At 42.9% G+C, this 20,582-nt stretch overlaps 1 protein-coding gene across 2 annotated transcripts in view; it reads right to left on the bottom strand.

Moving 5' to 3' along the window:
* LOC127582184 (interleukin-8-like) overlaps positions 1 to 20,582 on the bottom strand; it is a 143,113-nt gene that overhangs the window by 7,036 nt on the left and 115,495 nt on the right. Inside the window, exons 1-2 of one of the 2 annotated variants that reach the window (XM_052037264.1) lie at positions 12,206 to 12,330; positions 9,594 to 9,673 (exon numbers count right to left, since the gene is read on the bottom strand). The exons of the other annotated variant lie outside the window; for it this stretch is intronic. Of the exons in view, the coding sequence (XP_051893224.1) occupies positions 9,594 to 9,673; positions 12,206 to 12,240 (115 nt within the window). The 5' untranslated portion in view covers positions 12,241 to 12,330. Of the gene's footprint in view, positions 1 to 9,593; positions 9,674 to 12,205; positions 12,331 to 20,582 lie in introns of those variants that run through there. 2 annotated transcript variants of the gene reach the window in all.

The following is a 20,582-nucleotide window of genomic DNA, read 5'->3' as shown; positions in this document are numbered from 1 at the left end:
GCTGTCCCTGATCAGACCATGATTCTCTCAATGCTCATAGATCCTATCTCTAAGAATCCTTTCCAACAGCTTGCCCACCACAGACATAAGACTCACTGGTCTATAATTCCCTGGACTATCCCTACTACCATTTTTGAATAAGGGGACAACATTTTCCACCCTCCAATCCTCCAGTACCATTTCTGTGGACAACGAGGACTCAAAGATCCTAGCCAAAGGTTCAGCAATCTCCTCCCTCGCCTCTCGGAGCAGCCTGGGGAATATTCCATCAGGCCCTGGGGACTTATTTGTCCTAATATTTTCTAACAGCTCCAACGCATCCTCTTTCTTGATATCCACATGCTCTAGAACATTAACCTTACCAACACTGTCTTCGGTGTCATCAAGGCCCCTCTCCTTGTTGAATACTGAAGAGAAGTATTCATTGAGAACCTCACCCACTTCCACAGCTTCCAGGCACATCTTCCCACCTTTGTCTCTAATCGGTCCTACCTTCACTCTAGTCATCCTTCTGCTCTTCACATAAGTGGAAAATGCCTTGGGATTTTCCTTAACCCTATTCGCCAAGGCCTTTTTGTGTCCCCTTCTTGCTCTCCTCAGCCCCTTCTTAAGTTCCTACCTTGCTACCCTATATTCCTCATGAGCCTTATCTGACCTTTGCTGCCTACACCTTATGTATGCTGCCTTCTTCCTCCTAACTAGTCGTGCCACCTCTCTTGTCACCCATGGTTCCTTCACCCTGCCATTCTTTCTCTGCCTCACTGGGACATATTTATCCCTAACATCCTGCAAGAGATCCCTGAACATCGACCACATCTCCATCGGACATTTCCCTTCAAAAGTGTCATCCCAATTTACACTCGCAAGTTCTAGCCTTATAGCCTCATAATTTGCCCTTCCCCAATTAAATATCTTCCTGTCCTCTTTGCTCCTATCTTTGTCCATGACAATGCTAAATGTTAGGGAGCGGTGGTCACTGTCCCCCAAATGCTCACCCACCGAGAGATCTGTCACCTGACCCACCTCATTACCTAATACTAGATCTAATTGGCATTCCCTCTAGTCAGCCTGTCAACATACTGTGACAGGAATCCGTCCTGGACACACTTAACAAACTCTGCCCTGTTTAAACCTTTGGTACTAAGCAGGTGCCTATCAATATTTGGGAAGTTGAAGTCTCCCATGATAACAACCCTGTTATTCTTGCACCTTTCCAAAATCTGCCTCCCAATCTGCTCCTCAGTATCCCTGCTGCTACCGGGGGGGCCTATAGAATACTCCCAGTAGGGTAACTGCTCCTTTCTTATTCCTAACTTCCACCCATACTGACTCTAGAGAGGATCCATCTACATTATCCAGCCTTTCTGCGGCTGTAATAGTATCTATGACCAGTAACGCCACCCCTCTTTCTCTTCTCCCCCCTTCCCTATCCCTTCTAAAACACTGAAATCCAGGAATATTCAGTATCCATTCCTGCCCTGGTGACAGCCAAGTCTCTGCAAGAGCCACAATATCATAGTCCCATGTTCTTATCCAAGCTCTCAGTTCATCACCCTTATTCCTGATACTTCTTGCATTTAAGTAAATGCACTTTAGCCCATCCACCTTTCTACTTTTATACCCTATACTCTGCTTCTCCTTCCTCAAAGCCTCTCTATATGTTAGATCTGAATTTACTTCTTCCACTGACCTACCCCTCCGGTTCCCATCCCCCTCGCAAACTCGTTTAAACCCTCCCAAACCACACAAGCAAATCTGCCTGCAAGGATATTGGTCCCCCTTGAGTTCAGGTGTAATCCATCCAATCTGTACAGGTCCCACCTTCCCCAGAAGAGATCCCAATGATCCAAAAATCTAAAACCTTGCCCCCTGCACAAACTCCTCAGCCATGCATTCATCCGCCATCTCCTCCTATTCTTACCTTCACTATCACGTGGCACTGGCAGCAATCCCGAGATTGCTACCCTTGAGGTCCTGTTCTTCAGCCTTCTGCCTAGCTCCCTAAACTCACTTTTCAGGACCTCATCCCTCTTTCTACCTATGTCGTTGGTACCAACATGTACCACGACTTCTGGCCGCTTTCCCTCCCGCTCAAGAATGCTGTGGACCCGATCAGAGACATCCCGGACCCTGGAACCTGGGAGGCAACATACCATTGGGGATTCTCGCTCACGTCCACAGAACCTCCTGTCTGTTTCCCTGACTATCGAGTCCCCTATCACTATTGCCCTTCTCTTCTCCTCCCTTCCCTTCTGAGCAGCAGGACCAGTCCCAGTGCCAGAGACCTGGCTACTGCCGCTTGATCCCTGTAAGTCATCCCCCTCAACAGCATCCAAAGCGGAATACCTGCTTTTGAGGGGAACAGCCTCCAGGGTCCTCTGCACTCTCTGCCTGTTCCCTTTCTCTTTCTCTTTCTCTTTCTCTCCCCTGACAGTCACTCATCTATCTGCCTCCTGGACCCTAGAAGTACCTGCACTAAAGGGGGTGACTGCCTCCCGATGCACAGCATCTACATAACTCTCTCCCTCCTTGATGCTTCGCAGTGTTTGAAGCTGTGACTCCAGCTCATCAATTCTGAGCCGTAGTTCCTCCAGCCTCAAGCACTTACTGCAGATGTGGTCACCTTGCACCACAGCAGGGTCCACTAGCTCCCACATCATGCAGCTGTAGCACATCGCCTTGCCCTCCTTCTGAACTATTCTTTCCCTACCTTGCTTTATTCTACTTAAATGTGAATGTGCAATATTCTGTCAAAGGCCTTCTCCTGGTCCAAGCTGATCAGAAAATTGCCCAACCTCCCTGTCCCACACCAAGGCAATGGTGTTCCTTATCAACATAAGGCCATCAGAGATTTTCCTGCAGGGTTGAGCACAGCTTTGGCCCTGGTGCATTATCTGTCCCAGAACAGCTCAGGAGAACGTGCTGACCACACAGCGGAGCTAAACCTGTGATTTCCTGGAAATAACTCTCCCTTTAACAATCTGCACATTAGATAAGATAAGATAAGACAAGACAAGACAAGACAAGACAAGACAAGACAAGACAAGACAAGACAAGACAAGACAAGACAAGACCTTTATTAGTCACATGTATATTGAAACACACAGTGAAATACATCTTTTGCGTAGTGATTTTGGGGGGCAGGCCGCAAGTGTCGCCACGCTTCCGGCGCCAACATTGCATGCCCATAACTTCCTAACCTGTACGTCTTTGGAATGTGGGAGGAAACCGGAGCACCTGGAGGAAACCCACACAGACACGGGGAGAACGTACAAACTCCTTACAGACAGTGGCCAGATTTGAACCCCGGTCTCTGGCGCTGTAAAGCATTATGCTAACCACTATGCTGCAAGTGTCTCTGTGCATTTTAATGCTGCGGGTTTAGAGAATGTCTGCAGGTATAAACATAGTTCCATCTTTGGATACAATCTCCAGTGTCAGCATGCTGCTGCAGTAATTTCCAATTCCAGAATCAAATTATTTTCAATATTCCTACCACCGCAAAACTGCTTTATTTTGCTCCCAGACATTTATTTCAAGCAGCTATGTTTGATGAGGTTAGAATGGGGAAGAGATTTGACAGTGAGTCATCTGTGGCAAGATGTTAATTGTGTCATGGATGTTCTTTTTCAGACAAAGACTTTCAGATTGTCTTCTGTGTGCGACAGTTCCACATTTTGTAATTGACCCAAAATATAATCACTTTACTGACTTGGCAGTGACCTTTGGGATAATAATAGCAAAGACATCTGTGAAATTTGGGTCAAAATTTGTGAATTACGAGAATTGTGTCCTCTTTTAAATTAATAATGTTGTGCAACTGAAGCACATTTTTGTTCATTTACAGAGCTCATGTTTGATTGCATAAAACTGCAGTGGTGTGGATCAATTTGTAGATGTTAATTGATATTTTATTTCTCCTGCAATGTATTTTCTGCCATAATGGGCAACAGTGAATGTAAGGTTTATAACTCCAACCAAACAATCTCAGGAAGGTCAAGGTTGTAGTCTTCAGATCACACCTTGCTGCATTTAGTTGCCCACAGGGTCCAACTACAACAACACCTTGTGTTTCATAGTGCCTTTCGTTATTCTAGAACATTCCCAGCAGCACCTTTGCAGTGAGGCCCACAAGAGCTGAGAATCACTGGAAATGTTCACTTCTACTTCTGGAGCTGAGGTTTCACCTTTCCCCACAAAAGGCTCTGATTTCTTTGTTTCAGGATATATCCTGGCATTCAATGGTAAATTGGTTTATTATTGTCACATGTACCGAGGTACAGTGAAAAACTTGTCTTGCATACCGTCCATACAGACCAATTCATTACAATCATGCATTGAGGTAGTACAAGGTAAAACAATAACAGAGTGCAGAATAAAGTGTTACAGTTACAGAGAAAGTGCAGTGCAGGGTAGACTGAAAGGTGCAAGGTCAAAATGAGGTAGATTGTGAGGTCAAGAGTCCATCTTATCGTACTAGGGAACTATTCAATAGTCTTATCACAGTGGGATAGAAGCTGTCCTTGAGCCTGGTGGAACATGTTTTCAGGCTTTTGTATCTTCTGCCCAATGGGAGAGGGAGAAGAGAGAATGTCCAGGGTGGGTGGGATCTTTGATTATGCTGGCTGCTTTACCGAGGCAGTGAGAAGTATAGACAGAGTCCATACATAGAGGGGAGGCTAGTTTTCATCATGTGCTGAGCTGTGTCCACAACTCTCTACAGTTTTTTATGGTCACGGCCAGAGCAGTTGCCATACCAAGCCGTGATGCATCCAGATAGAATGCTTTCTATGGTGCATTGATAAAAATTGATGACAATCAAAGGGGACGTGCCAAATTTCTTTAGCTTCCTGAAGAAGTAGAGGAGCTGGTGCACTTTCTTGGCCATGGCATCCCAGGTTGGACCAGGACAGACTATTGGTGATGTTCACTCCTAGGAACTTGAAGGTCTCAACACTCTTGACCTCAGCACCATTGATGTAAACAGGAGCATGCGCACTGACCCCCTTCCTGAAGTCAATGACCAGCTCCTGTTTTTGTTGACATTGAGGGAAAGGTTGTTGTCATGACACCATGTTACTGGGCTCATTATCTCCTTCTTGTGCTTCAACTCATCAGTATTTAAGATATAGTCCACTATGGTGATATCATCTGCAAACTTGTAGAGGCGTTGGAGCAGAATCTGGCCACACATTCATGAGTGTACAAGGAGTAGAGTAGGGGGCTGAGGACGCAGCCTTGTGGGGCACCAGTGTTGAGAATAATCGTGCCAGAGGTGTTTCTGCCTGTCATTGATCGCAGTCTGTTGGTCAGGAATTCAAGGATCCAGTTGCGAAGGGAGGTGTTGAGTCCCAGATCTAGGAGTTTGGAAGTTTCACAGTCAAGAAGATGACCAGGGAGAAGTTCACTTCCAGTTGCCAGCAGGAATCTACACAGGGATATTGGTCTTCTGTTGAATTCACCTGCATTTCTTTGTATTAAGGATTGCTATTTTTGGAACAAGTGTTGTTGTGGGTAGCAGCCAGTAATACAAACAAGAATCAGTCTTCCTACTATTCAGAGGTTTTGGAAACTGACAAGACAATATCTTCTAAGACAAAGATGTTTTGTTAAATAATGTAACACCCATCAATATTTTCAGAACACTGAAACCAGCCATCCTTGTTTTGTACCATTGTAAATCACCCAAGGGAGACAATAGGTTAATGTTTATGTTAATCAAACTACATTGAAACCAAGATGAGATCCAGGAAGTGATCCAGACTGGTTATCCTGCCCCTTAACACATGGATAAATACATATTTGTTCCAGCAATCAAAATCTTGTATCCAGAGAGCCATGCCTCAGTACAGTGGTAAAGGAAGGCTGTTTTGAGTGCCTGGATTCCCAAAAAGGTGTTTGAATATTCAGAGGAGTATTTTCAGTTGAGATGTGCTCCCATTGTAAATATATAATTCTACAGAACCATTTGGCTACACCCAAAAGTATTGAAGTAAGCTATGTCATTGTGACTATTGAAACTGTATTTAATCACCTGCTTTTAACTTTGTGCTTAAAGAGTACAAAACTTTGATGTAGTAGTTTGGCATGACAGGGTCACTATTTGTGAAACATGCTTACTCAACTGGGCAACAGGGGAAGTCATTTATATTGTCCGGGAAACCGAGATAAGCAGTATGTTTGTAAAAGTGCGTGTTTATGTGCACATAAAAGAGAATCTTTGAATCAAGGCCCAAGAGGGACAATAGTGCAGGAATATTTAATATACCAAATAAAAGGGAATATAGAAGGGTGTCATGAGGAAAGGGGAGAACTCACAGAGTACATTCTCCATAAACTCAAGAAGGTTGAATGGGGGATAGACAAAGCCATGTGGGTATGACATCAAGCCTGGAGAAACTTTTGCTGAGGTGAAAAGCGAATCAATGAGATGAAGCAGTGGCCACTTTATGTCATGTGCATTTGCAGGACAGAACGAGGTGTCAGGCACTGTAAGAGGCAATAGTGCACAAATAGCACAGCTAAAGAAACTAATACAAAGAACAATGAGATGATGTGCAAGCAGAACTAGATAGATATGAGTAACAGCTCGAGCAATTACAGAAAGAGAGAGAGAGAGAGAGAGAGAGAGAAAGAGAGAGAGAGAGAGGTAAGAAGCCAACAGAGCAATCAGAACTGTACAAGGAGGAATTAGTCAGGAATCTGAGCAGACTGAGAGAAAAATGGAATAGGGCCCAGCGGGTGATGCTTGCTGAATAGCAGGCATGGGATGGCAAAAGAGGAAGGTGCTGAGGTAGACTGGGGAGATTTAGACTAGGAAGTAGACGTGGGAAAATGCCAGCAAACAGGAAAGGTTATACCCTACACTGCATGTTGAGCTGGCAACTATTGAGGTCAGGCAATGCCCAGCTCAGAACCCTGATAACCCCAGTTGGCTGCCACTGGGAAATATGCATTTGCTTACTGGGACAGACACCCATGTGCAAGTTCAGGCAACCACTTTGCCCTCTTCCATCCAACATCCCTTACCGACCCTCCTTGCCTATGATAGTGTCCGGCTCCCAGCCATTGAGTTCAAGGCACAATTAGGAATAACAATTAAAGACATCTACATTCTGTGAATTAATGATAAGAAAAACATTCAATGAAATGTAGAAGTATATAAAATTATGAGGGGTGTAGCTAGACAGCTGGTATCTTTTTCCTAGGCTCAAAATGTTTAATACGAGAGGCCATGCATTTAATGTGAGACAGGGGGAGTTCAAAGGAGATGTGCAGGGCAAGTTTTTTTATACAGAGAGTGGTGGGTGCCTGGAATACGCTACCAGGGGTGGTGGTGGATGCAGATGCCATAGAGGCATTCAATAAGCTCCGATATAGGCACATGAAAATGCAGAGAATGGAGGGATATGGACCATGTGCAGGCAGAAGGGATTAGTGTAATTAGGCAGCATTAGCTTAATTAGTTCGGCACAACATCATGGGACGAAGGGCATGTTCCTGTGCTCCACCATACTTTGTTCTATGTTGTAATGGACTCACGCTGGTTGCTGAGCTAACCTTGATCCCAGATATAGCTTCTGTAGGAATTCCAGTTTCCTAACTATTTGCTCTTTGTAAAGTGAACCCTGCTTGCCTGTGTTGAGTTATAATAATATACATATAAACTGCCCTGGCAAAAAACCTTTTCTTTTTGTTTTCAGTTGTTTTCAGCTATTCCACCACTCAGTGACATTCTCGGTGATCTGTGCAAGTGAATAACTGTCACCTGCCATTTCTGGAAGAGGTTCCAAACATCCACCACTCATGACTCTAATATTTTACCTCTGAAACGACTTCTCTCGATCACCCATATTAGTTTCCCCTTAATGCCATGGGTAATTCCATGCGACCATCCCTTAACCAGGTAAATTTAGAGCTAAGTGCCTATTTGTGTTGATCACTCTGTGTAATAACTTTGGAGACCAAGTATCATTATTATAAAATTGCTCAAAGGTTAATATGTTGTTCCTAAGGTTTGGGACACAAGTACCGCTGTATAGTTTAACCAGAGGTAGGTGTACCCCAGTGTGGTTTAACTAAGGGTGGGTATACCCCAGTGGGGTTTAACCAGGGGTAGTGTACCCCAGTGTGATTTAAACAAGTGTGGGTGTACCCCAGTGTGGTTTAAACAGGGGTGTGTGTACCCCAGTGTGGTTTAACCAGGGGTGGGTGAAGGAATTTAAATTTGCAGGCATTTGAGACATTGCATGCAAATATTGTTAATATCAAGAGGCAAACCTGTGATCACCCATCCATAGTAACATTGTACATTTTGATTTTTGGATGATTGCTTGGTTCTTCTATTTCTCTTTCCATTCCTCTCACCCCTCCATTTACTGTATACTGACTTTCAGAAGCAGTGACAACAAATTGATCATGAGAATCGTAGGCCGATGGACTCCTACTGTGCTGTATTGTTCCATGTTCTATGTAGAAATCCAATTTATTTTACATTCTTATATAGATCTGAGGAATGGTCAACAAATTCATTTGCATACATCAACTGTCCCAGTCAAAGTTCCCTCAGAGCAAAAAAATTGAACTAATCATGGTACAGATAGCACTTCCATAAACCAAACTTCACTTCCTTAGCTAACTACTAGATTATTAGCAGCATTACCTACAAAAAGGTAGGTATTTTACATTTAAAAAACTCACATTATGCAGAAATTTGCTTACACAGGCTTTGGATAGATCCTAAGTTGTAACATTTTAAGAGAAAATACCACAGCTGCATTTAAAATAGTCAGTGGTCAAAAACACTGCTATTAAATGGCACCAATGATACTCGCAGGCACTTGCTTTTGTATTTTAATATAACAATTTACATTCAAACTGGAACAAACACGTCTGGTCAATGGTAATGTTATCTGTATATCAAAGACTATGAACAGGATTTAAACAGGAAAGGGGACTGTGCAAAATTTACTTGTTTTAAAGATTGAGACAATGTAACATTACACCATATCTTCAGGAGAAAGGAGGAATAGGTTTTATTTATTTACATCTTCACTATCCTTTCATTTTAATTAAATAACTATTGATAATTCTTCTATGTACATAGAAGATATTCCAGGCTGTCATTCCTCAAACATGTGGAATTGAGAAGACAGTATGTGATAACAAACTGCTTTCACGCCAGTCAGTGGCACAGTTATTTTCTCATGCCAGGGTTGAGGACATGGGAGAGATGGCAGTGCAACCAAAAGAAAAGCTTATTCCAGAGTCCTCCAGCCTTAATTTCAGGGATGGCAGAGAACTCAGCCCAACACCCCATCATTGACTTCCCTTGTGAACTGAGTTCATTCTGAACAATACATTCATGCAAATTTATCATCTGAGTTATTCTAAAACCACCATCATCTCCCACTCGTAACAACAGACATCCATCTCATTCAGTCTTGTGCCTAATGCTGATGGGGATGTTCAGCAGGGAAGGGCAAAAATGGCCCTCCCCCACAGAGGACCACACTCAGATCGTGAGAAGAACTCACTGCATCGACATTCATTCACATGTAAAGTCCAAATTCTGGCAAGCGCCAAACACTGACCTTTCTTGGCTGTGATGAGAACCTGCACCCACTTGGCATCAGGATCCACACACACTTTCTTCTTATTTTCCAGGGTGACACTGTGAAAAGACGGTGACATTTAAAATTTAATTCACAGAAATTCAATGTCTCTCACTAAAAGGTAAAAGGGAGAAAGGAATTTGTACATCTGTAGGATTTTGTAAGAGTCTTCAAGAACATGGCAAATGTCCTTAAACTTCAAAGGAAGTTGAGATGCTGGTGGGTCTTCTTCATGGTTTAATATCTAGGAAGGGAGAAAGGAATTTGTTTCAATCAGCTTCAAAGTGCAATTGGTTGTCCTGGATAAAGTGCTCAGCTTATTAAATAAAGTCAGAGAGGGTGAAAGGTTAAAGGCAATGCTGTGATTCATTTACTCAGAATCAGAATCAGATTTATATTCACTGACGTATGACATGAAATTTGTTGTTTTGCGGCAGCAGTATAGCGCAAAGAAATAAAAATCTATAAATTACAAAAATAAATAAATAGTGCAAAAAAGGAATAATGTGGTAGTGTTCATGGGTTCATGGAATCTGATGGCAGAGGGGAAGAAGCTGTTCCTAAATCATTGAGTTTGGGTCTTCAGGCTCCTGTACCTCCTCCCTCATGGTAGTAACGAGAAGAGAGCATGTCCCGGATGGTGAGGGCCCTTAATGATAGATGCCGTCTTCTTGAGGTACTGCCTCTTGAAGATGTCCTCGATGGTGGGGAGGGTTGTGCCCGTGATGGGGCTGGCTGAGTCTTTGACCCTCTGTAGCCTCTTGCAATCCTGTGCACTGGAGGCTCCAAACCAGGCTGTGAAGCAACAGGTCAGGATGCTCTCCACTGTACATCTATGGAAATGTGTAAGAGTCTTTGGTGAATACCAAATCTCCTTAATCTCCTAATGAAGTAGAGCTACTGGCGTGTTGGACCCAGTGGTGTCATCGGCGAATTTATAAATGGAGCTTGAGCTGTGCTTAGCCACACATTCATGAGTGTAGAGAGAGTAGAGCAGTGGGCTAAGCATGCATCCTTGAGGTGCGCCTGTGTTGATAGTCAGTGAGGAGGAGATGTTATTACCAATCTCCACTGACTGTGGTCTCCCGATGAGGAAGTCAAAGATCCATTTACAGAGGGAGGTACAGAGGCCCAGGTTTTGAAGCTTGGTTATTAGTACTGAGGGAATGATGTGTTGAACACTGAGCTGTAGTCGATAAACAGTAGCCTGATATATGTCTTGGTCCAAAATAAGAGCTCCAAAGCAGAGTGGAGTGCCAGTGAGATTGCGCCTGCTGCAGACCTGTTGTGGCGGTAGGCAAATTGCAGCAGGTCCAGGTCTTTGCACAGGCAGAAGTTTATTCTAGCCATAGCCAACCTCCTGAAGCACTTCGTCACAGTAGATGTGAATACCACTGGACGATAGTCATTGAGGCAGCTCACTCTGCTCTTCTTGGGCACTGGAATGATTGCTGCCCTTTTGAAGCAGGTGTAAAGTGCTGAGGCTGCAGCTGTGGTGGCTCCTTTCATCAGGTTTGTCAGTTCCAGGGTCAGATCGTAGCCTGTGTGTACCTGAACCTTCAGGACCCGCTGCCTTTTTTGTTCCTTTTCCAAAGGTGGTTTATTCAGTGATTACAGAAACACGTTAATACAACATTACAGTACTTCACGATACACACTGTTTACAGTTTCACGTTATAACACTGTCATCACTATCGACAACACACTTGAGCCCCTGTGGCATCCACAGGTCCTGGACATCCCCCATTGTATCCTCCATGGATACTGCATGCTCCTTCTCCAGGGGCACACTGGCATAGATGTAAGCACGGAAGAGGGCCAAGCAATCAGCTAGGACTCTCTGCCTTTAATGCATAGAACAGTGTCTAATCCCCTAACCATGCTATTACCTGCGACTATTACATTACTATTTTCTACCCCACGCTTTACTGGCCCCCTCTGACATGATGCCATGGACAGCTTGCACCTCCTCCCTGAAGTCCCCACACTCGTCTGAACAGGGAGCAAGGACCTTGACCCTGCTATTCAATGGTAAGGGCTGAGGCTCTTCCCTCCACCTCCCTCTTTTGCAATCACATCCTCCTTCCCTGACAACTTATCAAACTTGAGGAAGTTAATCCCAAGGATGTGACTGCCTCCCGAAATACATCATCCAGGGAGCTGTCCCCATCCCTATTGTTTGAAGCGCACACCCCAGTTCGTTGACCCTGAGCCAAAGTTCCTTAAGCAGGCAACACCAGCTGCAGGAATGATCATTCTGACTCACAATGAGGTCCACTCCAGTCCTGGCCACAGGAATCAACTATAAACAGGTTTGTGTCACACAACTCTTTAACATTTTGACTTCACGTTGCTCCTGGTCTTGGGCCTCCTGCTCATTTTCCATTTTCCATTCTCCTCCTTCCCTCAGTCTCAGACCTCCCTGTCTTTTCTCCTCTCCTAATCACAGATTTCAGTCATGAAATGTTTCCTCCTCATATTTCCCATCTATCTGTGGAACAACTGGGTGAAACATGGAATCAGACACTCAAAATAACTTCAAGATATTTGCCACACTACAATCAATGAAAATAAAATACATCACAACATACCAAGCACAGCAAAGGATAAGTGTTGTCATGGTCATGGGGCTTTTTAACTTTGACTTCACTGCCAATTAGCTTTCAGCCAAAGGATCCTCCGTCCATCACAGCAACAGTGCATTCGTCCCTCTCTGTTGTTTGACGTGTGAGTGAAGTGGGCTATATTTATTTATTGAACTCTTCCACTTTCATTTTGCACAACCTCTGGAGGTGACTGTTGTTAAAAAGGGGAACTCCCTAATCTTGATTAAAATAAACTTTAACACTTCGGGTCAAATAAAATATTCAGTGAAACACTGTCAACATCACTCCATTAGCTGGGTGATTTGACAGGATCTTTAGATGTGCCCCTCCCTGGCTGGACTTTTGCTCCATATACACACTCAGACCTGCTGAGATATTATAGCATTCACTGATACATTTTGCTCGTCCAGTTGTACTTTACCTTGGTGTTCTTTAACTGTAGCTGCCAAAAGCACATTAAAATATCCTGAAACTCAAAAAAACTGCAGATGCTGGAAATCTAAAACAGAAACAAAGAATGCTGGAAATACTCAGCAGGTCAGCAGCACTCTGCATTGTTTAGAGCAACAAGGGCATATTCTGGGATATACTTTTCATTTCAAGGATCACATAACCTGAGTTTTGCAGGATATCACCAATCACAGATCGCATCTCTCAGCATGGCCTGAACAAATCCAACCCACACAAATACTTAGTTAGTTGGATAAGCCACACCCCTGACCGAACCAGGTGTTAAAGCTGCTGAAGAGCTTGAGCTCGTGAAACAACTAAAAACGCAAAGAGTTCAAATAAGATTAAGCAAACACTAAAAAATTATAAAATTCTGTTATTTTCATTAATTTATAAAATGAGAACAGTGTAATAGCTGAAAACACTTTCAAGTTGCAGAGTGAATATGGATATTTCTGATGTTAACAACAAACAGTTAAATGTCAGTAAAATCAAAGTCTGCATTATATGATGATATCTGTCATTGTTTAACCAGGCAACAAACGTGGAACATTATAGCTGGAATATTTCAACGTATTTTTCAAAGTGATATCTCTCACTATTACAGAAAAACATAGATCAGGTTTTCATGAAATAACCTTTCCTTTTCACATATTTCTCTTCATATTGTGACTTTTTGGACTTTAATGCTCCAAATGTGCAAAGGGTTACAATAATGTAAATCTAAAACAAAGAAAGAGATGTCTTTAAAAGCCCTTGTAATATCACTGTTGTAATATAACAGAGTTTAGAGGAATGAGAGCAGATCTCATTGTAAGCTTGTTAGATTCTTAGTGTACTTGACAGCACAGACACTAAAAGGGTTTCCCCCCAGTGGGGGAGTTGAGCACTGGGGGTATAATACCAGGACTTAGGGTCAGGCACTGTAGGTTGGAATGAGAAGGAATTATGAACCTCTAGAAATTGCTAACCCAGAGAGCTGTGTAGTCTGAGTCATTAGTAACGGTGTTCAAGATCAAAATTGGAATCAGGGGTTATTGGGATTTGGCAGGAAAGTGGAGCTGAGGCCAAATATCATATCAGTATTGATCCTATTGATGAACAGATGAGGCTTGAGGGGCCATATGCTGTACTCCTGCTACCACCTCTTGTGTCTTTATGGAATGGAGCTCCGAACTTCATCACTCGCAGTGAGTCTTCAGACGATGATGCAACAGCTCCATTTCAGAGATGAGCATATCTTCAACGCTGTTATACCTTCAGAGATATTTCCTGGTACATATGATACATATTTGTTTGTCTACTATTTCTGAACAGGCTTTCCTTCAAAAATAACAAAGCAAAGGCCGAGCTTGACACGTTTGACAGCTGGCTACTCTGGGCATGTTAGCTTCAGTGACCATCAAATGTTGATCCAGTTGTTTCATAGTGTGGGATTGACCTGCATCCATCAGATATTGCTTTGTCCATCAGCAGTTTCAATCAGGACACCTTTGGTCAACAGGTCAACAGTTGCTGGTGCTGAAAAGGTGAATTCATATTTACCTCATGGGTCACAGTGATAAGGACAGCTCTCCATAGGCAGCACCACACTCTTCCATCACAATCTGATGGTTGGTACATTGCTGTTGTTTAATGGGAGAAGTTCTCTGTAACACAAACCATGAAACAACTTGGTTCTTGTAAATACCGGTTATATGAAAATGTCTGTATTTAGAAGAAGGTGTGCTAATTCCGTTGTCCTGCTGAAGATGACATGAACGAAATTCATAACATAGACAGCTGTTTAATTTGACTGTGTTTTATTTTCATGCCTTGCTCCTGTTCCAGTTATGTCCTGTTTGAAGTGTACCTACAGTCAAATCATTGAGTCACAAATAATTATTTACTGTAGATGTACAAAATGTTTCCTAATAAAGTTAAACACAAAAGTACAGTGATGAGGTAGCAGGTGATGAAATTGCATTTGGATCAAAGTTAGACATTTATATTTTCCTATTTTGTCATTGAGAGATTTATCATCAGGTGTCATGAAGTAAGAGAAACTGATAATTAATGTTAAATTTATAGACATAAGAGTAAAAGAGAGAACATTTTACAATACAGTATACATTTCCAGCATTCAAGTGTCTCATTATCAATGTGACAAAAAATTGAAGCAGGCATTTCCATGCTGTGTTCTGTTATGGTGACAGGAAAATGTCGTGGCAAGCACAGTAGTGTAGCGGTTAGCGTAACTCTATTACTGCGCCAGCGACCCGGGTTCAATTCCCACTGCTGTCTGGAAGGAGTTTGTACGTTTTCCCGTGTCTGCTTGGGTTTTCTCCAGGTGCTCCAGTTTCCTCCCACACTCCAAAGACGTGCGGATTAGGAAGTTGTGGGCATGTTATGTTGGTGCCGGAAACATGGCAACACTTGCGGGCTGCCCCCAGAACACTCTATGCAAAAGGTGCATTTCACTGTGTGTTTCAATGTACGTGTGACTAATAAAGATATCTCTAAAATTACCATATTGAAAGCAGGATGCATTGGCACATCCTGAAGTCCTAAAGGGCTCCGTGTAAATGCGCAACATTCTTTTTCCACAATGTTCCATAAGAAGATGTTGTAAATGGACAACAATTGCGTACAGTTATTGAAAAATTGTGATATTTCTCACTGTTATAAATATATGAAGGGCTGTAATATATCAAAAGTTAGAGTTCACTCCAATCCAATCCCGTCCAATTTTCTCCAACGTTTGAAAGTTAACAAAGAATTTCAATTAGTTTAACAATAGAAGACCCTTTGGGTCATTTATTTTCTATGACACTTTAAAAATTTATCAGCAGGTTCCTGCAAGTTAAAACACCCTTATTTCTAATACATACTTCTTAACACAGAGATCCCACGGTTTGTTACTGGGAGAGCTCTCTGAGATTTTTGCAATAATTAATGTCATGAATAGGGTAAACCCACAGCTTTGAGTGTACTCAATGACTGAGCAAGCAGAGTCCTCTGAGGAGGTCTCCACCTCGGGACCCTTTGGCATTTCAGTCATTGAGTATTTTCCAGGCTGTGATCAATGTATTTTTGCACTCCCAGCAAAGCAGCAAATGTGGGAATCAGGCAGGAGGGAGGGGACTTGTGAGAAAGAATTAGTCTGGAGTCTAGTCAATGGGAGAGTAGGTTCAGAGAGTCCTATCACCTACCCCGTCCCATGTGTCCTGGGAAAAACAGCCTTCATTCATCACTGTACACACTTTGACAACCACATAGTTTCATCATTGCTTTTTTATTCAAACTGCACATTGACCAGTGTCAAAGCCTCTTTGTTGAGAATCACACATCACCAGGCTGGATTAATTGTACATTGGATGCCATTTCCCCAGATCAACACTTCCAGATTGGCTGCACAGTAATTCAGTTCCACATTTTGCAGCAGGCCCACAGAACACGGATATTTCACAGACTTGGCACTGATCCTAGTGATTATAATAAATAGGAACTAAAACCTGGACTGAAACACATGAGTTACAAGAAGTGTGACATCCCCTAACTTGATGAAATATTGGATATCTTAGATGCATCTTTGCACCTTAAGAGATCTCATGTTATGTTTGTAAAGAAATGCAATGGTTGAAGTGTACATGTGAATGTTTGATGTGAGAATTATTTGTCTGATGTTTTGATTCAGCAACAGCTAACGTCCCCTAACTTGATCCCATCTCATCTCTTTCAGGACCACTGAGTACAGACACCAGGATTCACCGGTTAAACCAACACCACAGTACTCAATGCCAAAGATATTAAACTCTGTTAAATCTTTGCTCATGTTTTTATTCCCTGGAACTTGTTTAACCCTCCCTCCCCCCAACTGTGCCCACCAGATCAACACCCAGGGGACGGGATATTGATATCCATTGGATTTATATGTGAGCAAAAACATCTGCAGCACTGTGTGGAGTGCAGGTGAGTGGGACAAATCATATAGATCATGCAAGGAATTCTCATGATGAACTGACTGGCCCATTATGTGCTGTAAGATTCAATATCACTGGTGATGGTTTAAGACTTTTACTGGAACAGTTTCAACAGCAACAAATGTTCATTATGTTCACCGTCCATGAGTGATGAAACATCAGCTTCAGGGCTTTCTGGAGTGGGTTCAAGTTTCAGGTTACTGATTTGGGAAGTGCAGAGACTGGAGTCATGTTGACTCCTCCCCCTGGAGACGGACAATGGTGAGGGAAGTTCATTGTCAGATTACAGCCGGTGTGTGTGTGAGCCCACGTGAATTCCAGGAAATCAGCTTGTTTTATGCTCCATGTGGTTCTATGTTTCAAAGTCTGCCTTTGCTCCAGTCTGCTATTCATTGGAAATTTATTATGATAAATAATAAGAATATTCCCAGATTAGCCATGTTACAGGCATGGAGGAATAAACAGAAACAATCTGTTCCAAGTCTGTCTCACCTCTGTAATCATTTTATTGCTCTCCATCAACAGAGATGATGAGCTCTGTGTGAGGTACAAGTCCTGGAGCGATCTTCTACTATACTGGTGAAATGAACTCTTATATATGAAATGCCTCTGTCACTGGTAGTTTGTGTAAATCAACAAGTTAAGCTGCACATATAAACTTTCATCACTGATGCACATCTGTCTTAGATGACCAGCACTTGAGAGCCAAGGGCTTCCTACACCTCAGCATCAAGAGTGCCTCCAATGTCAAAAAATGCCTCTCTTTCTCTTGGCTGTTGTTTCCAAAATTTTCCCATGTTACATTTTGATACAGTCCTTACAACACCACAGAACTACTTTGACATACAAAATGGGAGACAACAAATATCCGTCTACCATCTGCCGAACTTCTCTGAACTACTGACATCCATCTCCAACATCAAATGCGATTGGATCTGCTATGTTTCAGTTTCAGCTCCACTTTAATCAGAACATTACGGTTTCAGGCTATCCTTCTGGAGACCAGGTCCACACACAGTTTGGGTTTAACTGGTCCTGGCTGTGGTTTGGGTGAGTGAGATCCCTCCATGGAGGGTTGAATCTAAAGGAAGAGCCACTTTAGTATCTTGACCACATCAATACATCTATATTGCAAGTCCTTGTGTAATGAAGGAATTCTCTGGGAAAATGAAAAAGTATTCCTGAAAATATATATTCGTGAAATGGGGTATATGATGAGGTAGGTTAAGTTATTAGGCTAGAATTCAGAGGTCTGGACTATAGACCCAGAGACACATTCAAATCACCACCAAGGCAGCTGCTGAATTTAACACCTCTCAATTAAATACATTCAGAACTAAAAAGCTGTTATCAACAATGGTGTTCATGAAACTACTGCAGCAGCTTAAAAACACATCTGGTTCTGCAAGGAGTGAAATCTGTCTCCTTTATTCAGCTGGACCCATGCTCTTCTCATTACACAGTGCCTCGGGATTGAAGTTGACTTGGTTCCACTTGGGTTTTGTAGGTCCTTCAAAGTCTAATAACGTCAATGAGGGAAAAGCAGACTCTTTGATTAAGGGCATGAGTTGCCTGCTGGGCTGGGAAATTGGTCATGAGTGAAGTGCTGTGCTGTCTCACTCACTTAATCAAGGTTTCTGTGTGATCCCAATGCACACAGGCTGTCAATTCCATACCCAATGCTCCTTCTCCACTTTGGACCAGAGATTCCAAGGAGACTGTATGGATGTTGCAACTCTTCAAGGAGGCTTTAAGAACATCTTTGAATCTTTCCTTCTGTCCTCCTTCCAGTGACACAGCAAGGAATAAAGTGTCCAATTCAGGAGTCTAGTGTCAGGTATGCAAATTATGTGATTGACCCAACGTAGCTGACTTACTGTAAGTAGAGCACCAACAGTGGGGATGTTGGCCTGGGAGGGGGCAGTGATATCAGTTTGCTTCTCCTTCTGCTTCTTGGTTGACGGTGAGTTTTGTGCAACATTAAAATCTTGATCTTCATGTAACCTTTTCCTCAGCTGACCAAAGGCAGTGGTGAATTTCATCATTAACCCCTGTCTTTGCTGGGAAGTGGCTCCCGACAGATGGGAAGTGATGCAGGTTTTGCTGGGTCTCATCATGATCCTGTATTGTCAGAAGGCAGAGAGCCACAGGTTGGCAGTGGACCTTTATCTTGCAGCTGTTGAGTGTAAAGCCTAGCTCCTCGAATGCCATTATGGAGGAAATGTGAAATGAAGAAATATTTCAGTGGACAGTCGAACTTGAGGAGGGTTTTCCACATTTCAACCAGATTGATGGAGACACAGGCTTTTGTGAGGTTGAAAGAGGTCATGTATCATGTTGGGTGCAGATCCCTGCATTTTGCTTGGATTTGTAAAACATTGAAGACCATACCCATCAGGTCTCAGGAATCAAGGATCCACATTTTGATTTGGGCAGCAGCTCTCCGCCCACTGAGAGGACATGGTTCAAAATACCCTTGAGTTGACTTTTCTTATGGCAGCTGGCAGTGAGACCACTCTGTGGTCAGACATCTCCTTTCTTGAACATGGTCATGATTGCATCAACTCTGAACTCCCCTTGTATATTTTCTTCGTCCCAGTTGTGGATGATGAGATTGTGGATTTGTGAGTGAAGCTCTTTACCATTGACTTTTAGGACTTCAGTGAGGAAACCATCTGTTCCTAAGATATTGTTGTTTTTTAGGTGGGAGTGGGATTGTTTGACTTATTGTAGGGAGGAGTGGAGGTAAGGCTGAACTGAATAGCTAGCTCTGGGATGGATTCCAGGGTATTCACATCAAGGACAGAGGTATAGCTGAGAAGATCGTCAAATTGTTTCTATCCCAGATGGTTTCACCTCTATTCTTAGCTCTCAGTGGGTCTTGGGTGGTGGGACTGTACATGGCTGTTACACCACTGAAAAACCTGTGCATGGCATGGCTGTCAGTGAGTTCCTGAGGGCTTCTGTACACTCTCCAATCTTTAGGCCATTGGCTTTCTTGCTGGACCTCTGCCTTCAGGATCCTGTCAAGACTTTCCAGCTTTTGAACTTCCAATTGTAGAGTGAAAGTTCCCAGTTTATGGGTTAATTAACGTGAATTAACCATTGAACCTCAGCTGCCACATAGCCTTCTCACAGCAAGGTATTGAACCAGTGCTAAGGTGGACCAAGAAACGGAAAACCGAGCTCTGCTACACTGGAATTAAAGCTCATATGTAAGAGTGCAGACGTTCAGATACCATTGAGTACAGTGCATTTACACACACACACACACACACACACACACACACACACACACACACACACACACACACACACACACACACACACACATCCCACTTCCCACACCCCTCATCCACTCTCCTGCCCATGATACTGTCTCCAGTTCCTGGGCCATTGAGTTCAAGGGACATATAGATTAACAAATAGTGACATTTACATCCTGTGAATCAATGATAAGAAAGACTACATTTAATGGGTTCATGCTGACCCCTGGTCTACCCTTGATCCAAACGTTAGCCCTCCATAGTAATTTCAATTTCTGATTTGATGTTAATTGCAATGTGCATCCTGCCTGCTTGGGTTGTGTTACAATGACAAGTGCGCAAATTGACCTGACAAATAACCTTTTCCCTTTCTCGGCTATTCCAACATTCAGCAACATTCTTACTGATCTGGGTCCTTAATCTGTGCAGTTGAATAAATTGTCACTTCCCACTTGTGGGAGAGAGCTCCAAACACCCACCATTTGTGGCTCGAATTTGTGGCCCATCTTCCAGACCCAGACTCTGCAATGAAACCATCCTTTAATAATGTAAATTTGGAGGAACCAGCTGGACATCTGTCTTCAGGACCCTGTCGAGATATTCCAGCTTTTGAATTTTTGATTGTGGACTGGCCATTCTCAGTTTATGGGTTAATTAACGTGAATTAGCCATTGAACCAAGACG

Source organism: Pristis pectinata, chromosome 2, assembly GCF_009764475.1.
Source record: "Pristis pectinata isolate sPriPec2 chromosome 2, sPriPec2.1.pri, whole genome shotgun sequence".
Classification (NCBI taxonomy): Eukaryota; Metazoa; Chordata; class Chondrichthyes; order Rhinopristiformes; family Pristidae; genus Pristis; species Pristis pectinata.
The sequence above is the reverse complement of the archived record's forward strand: the minus strand, read 5'-3'. Positions and strand labels throughout refer to the sequence as shown.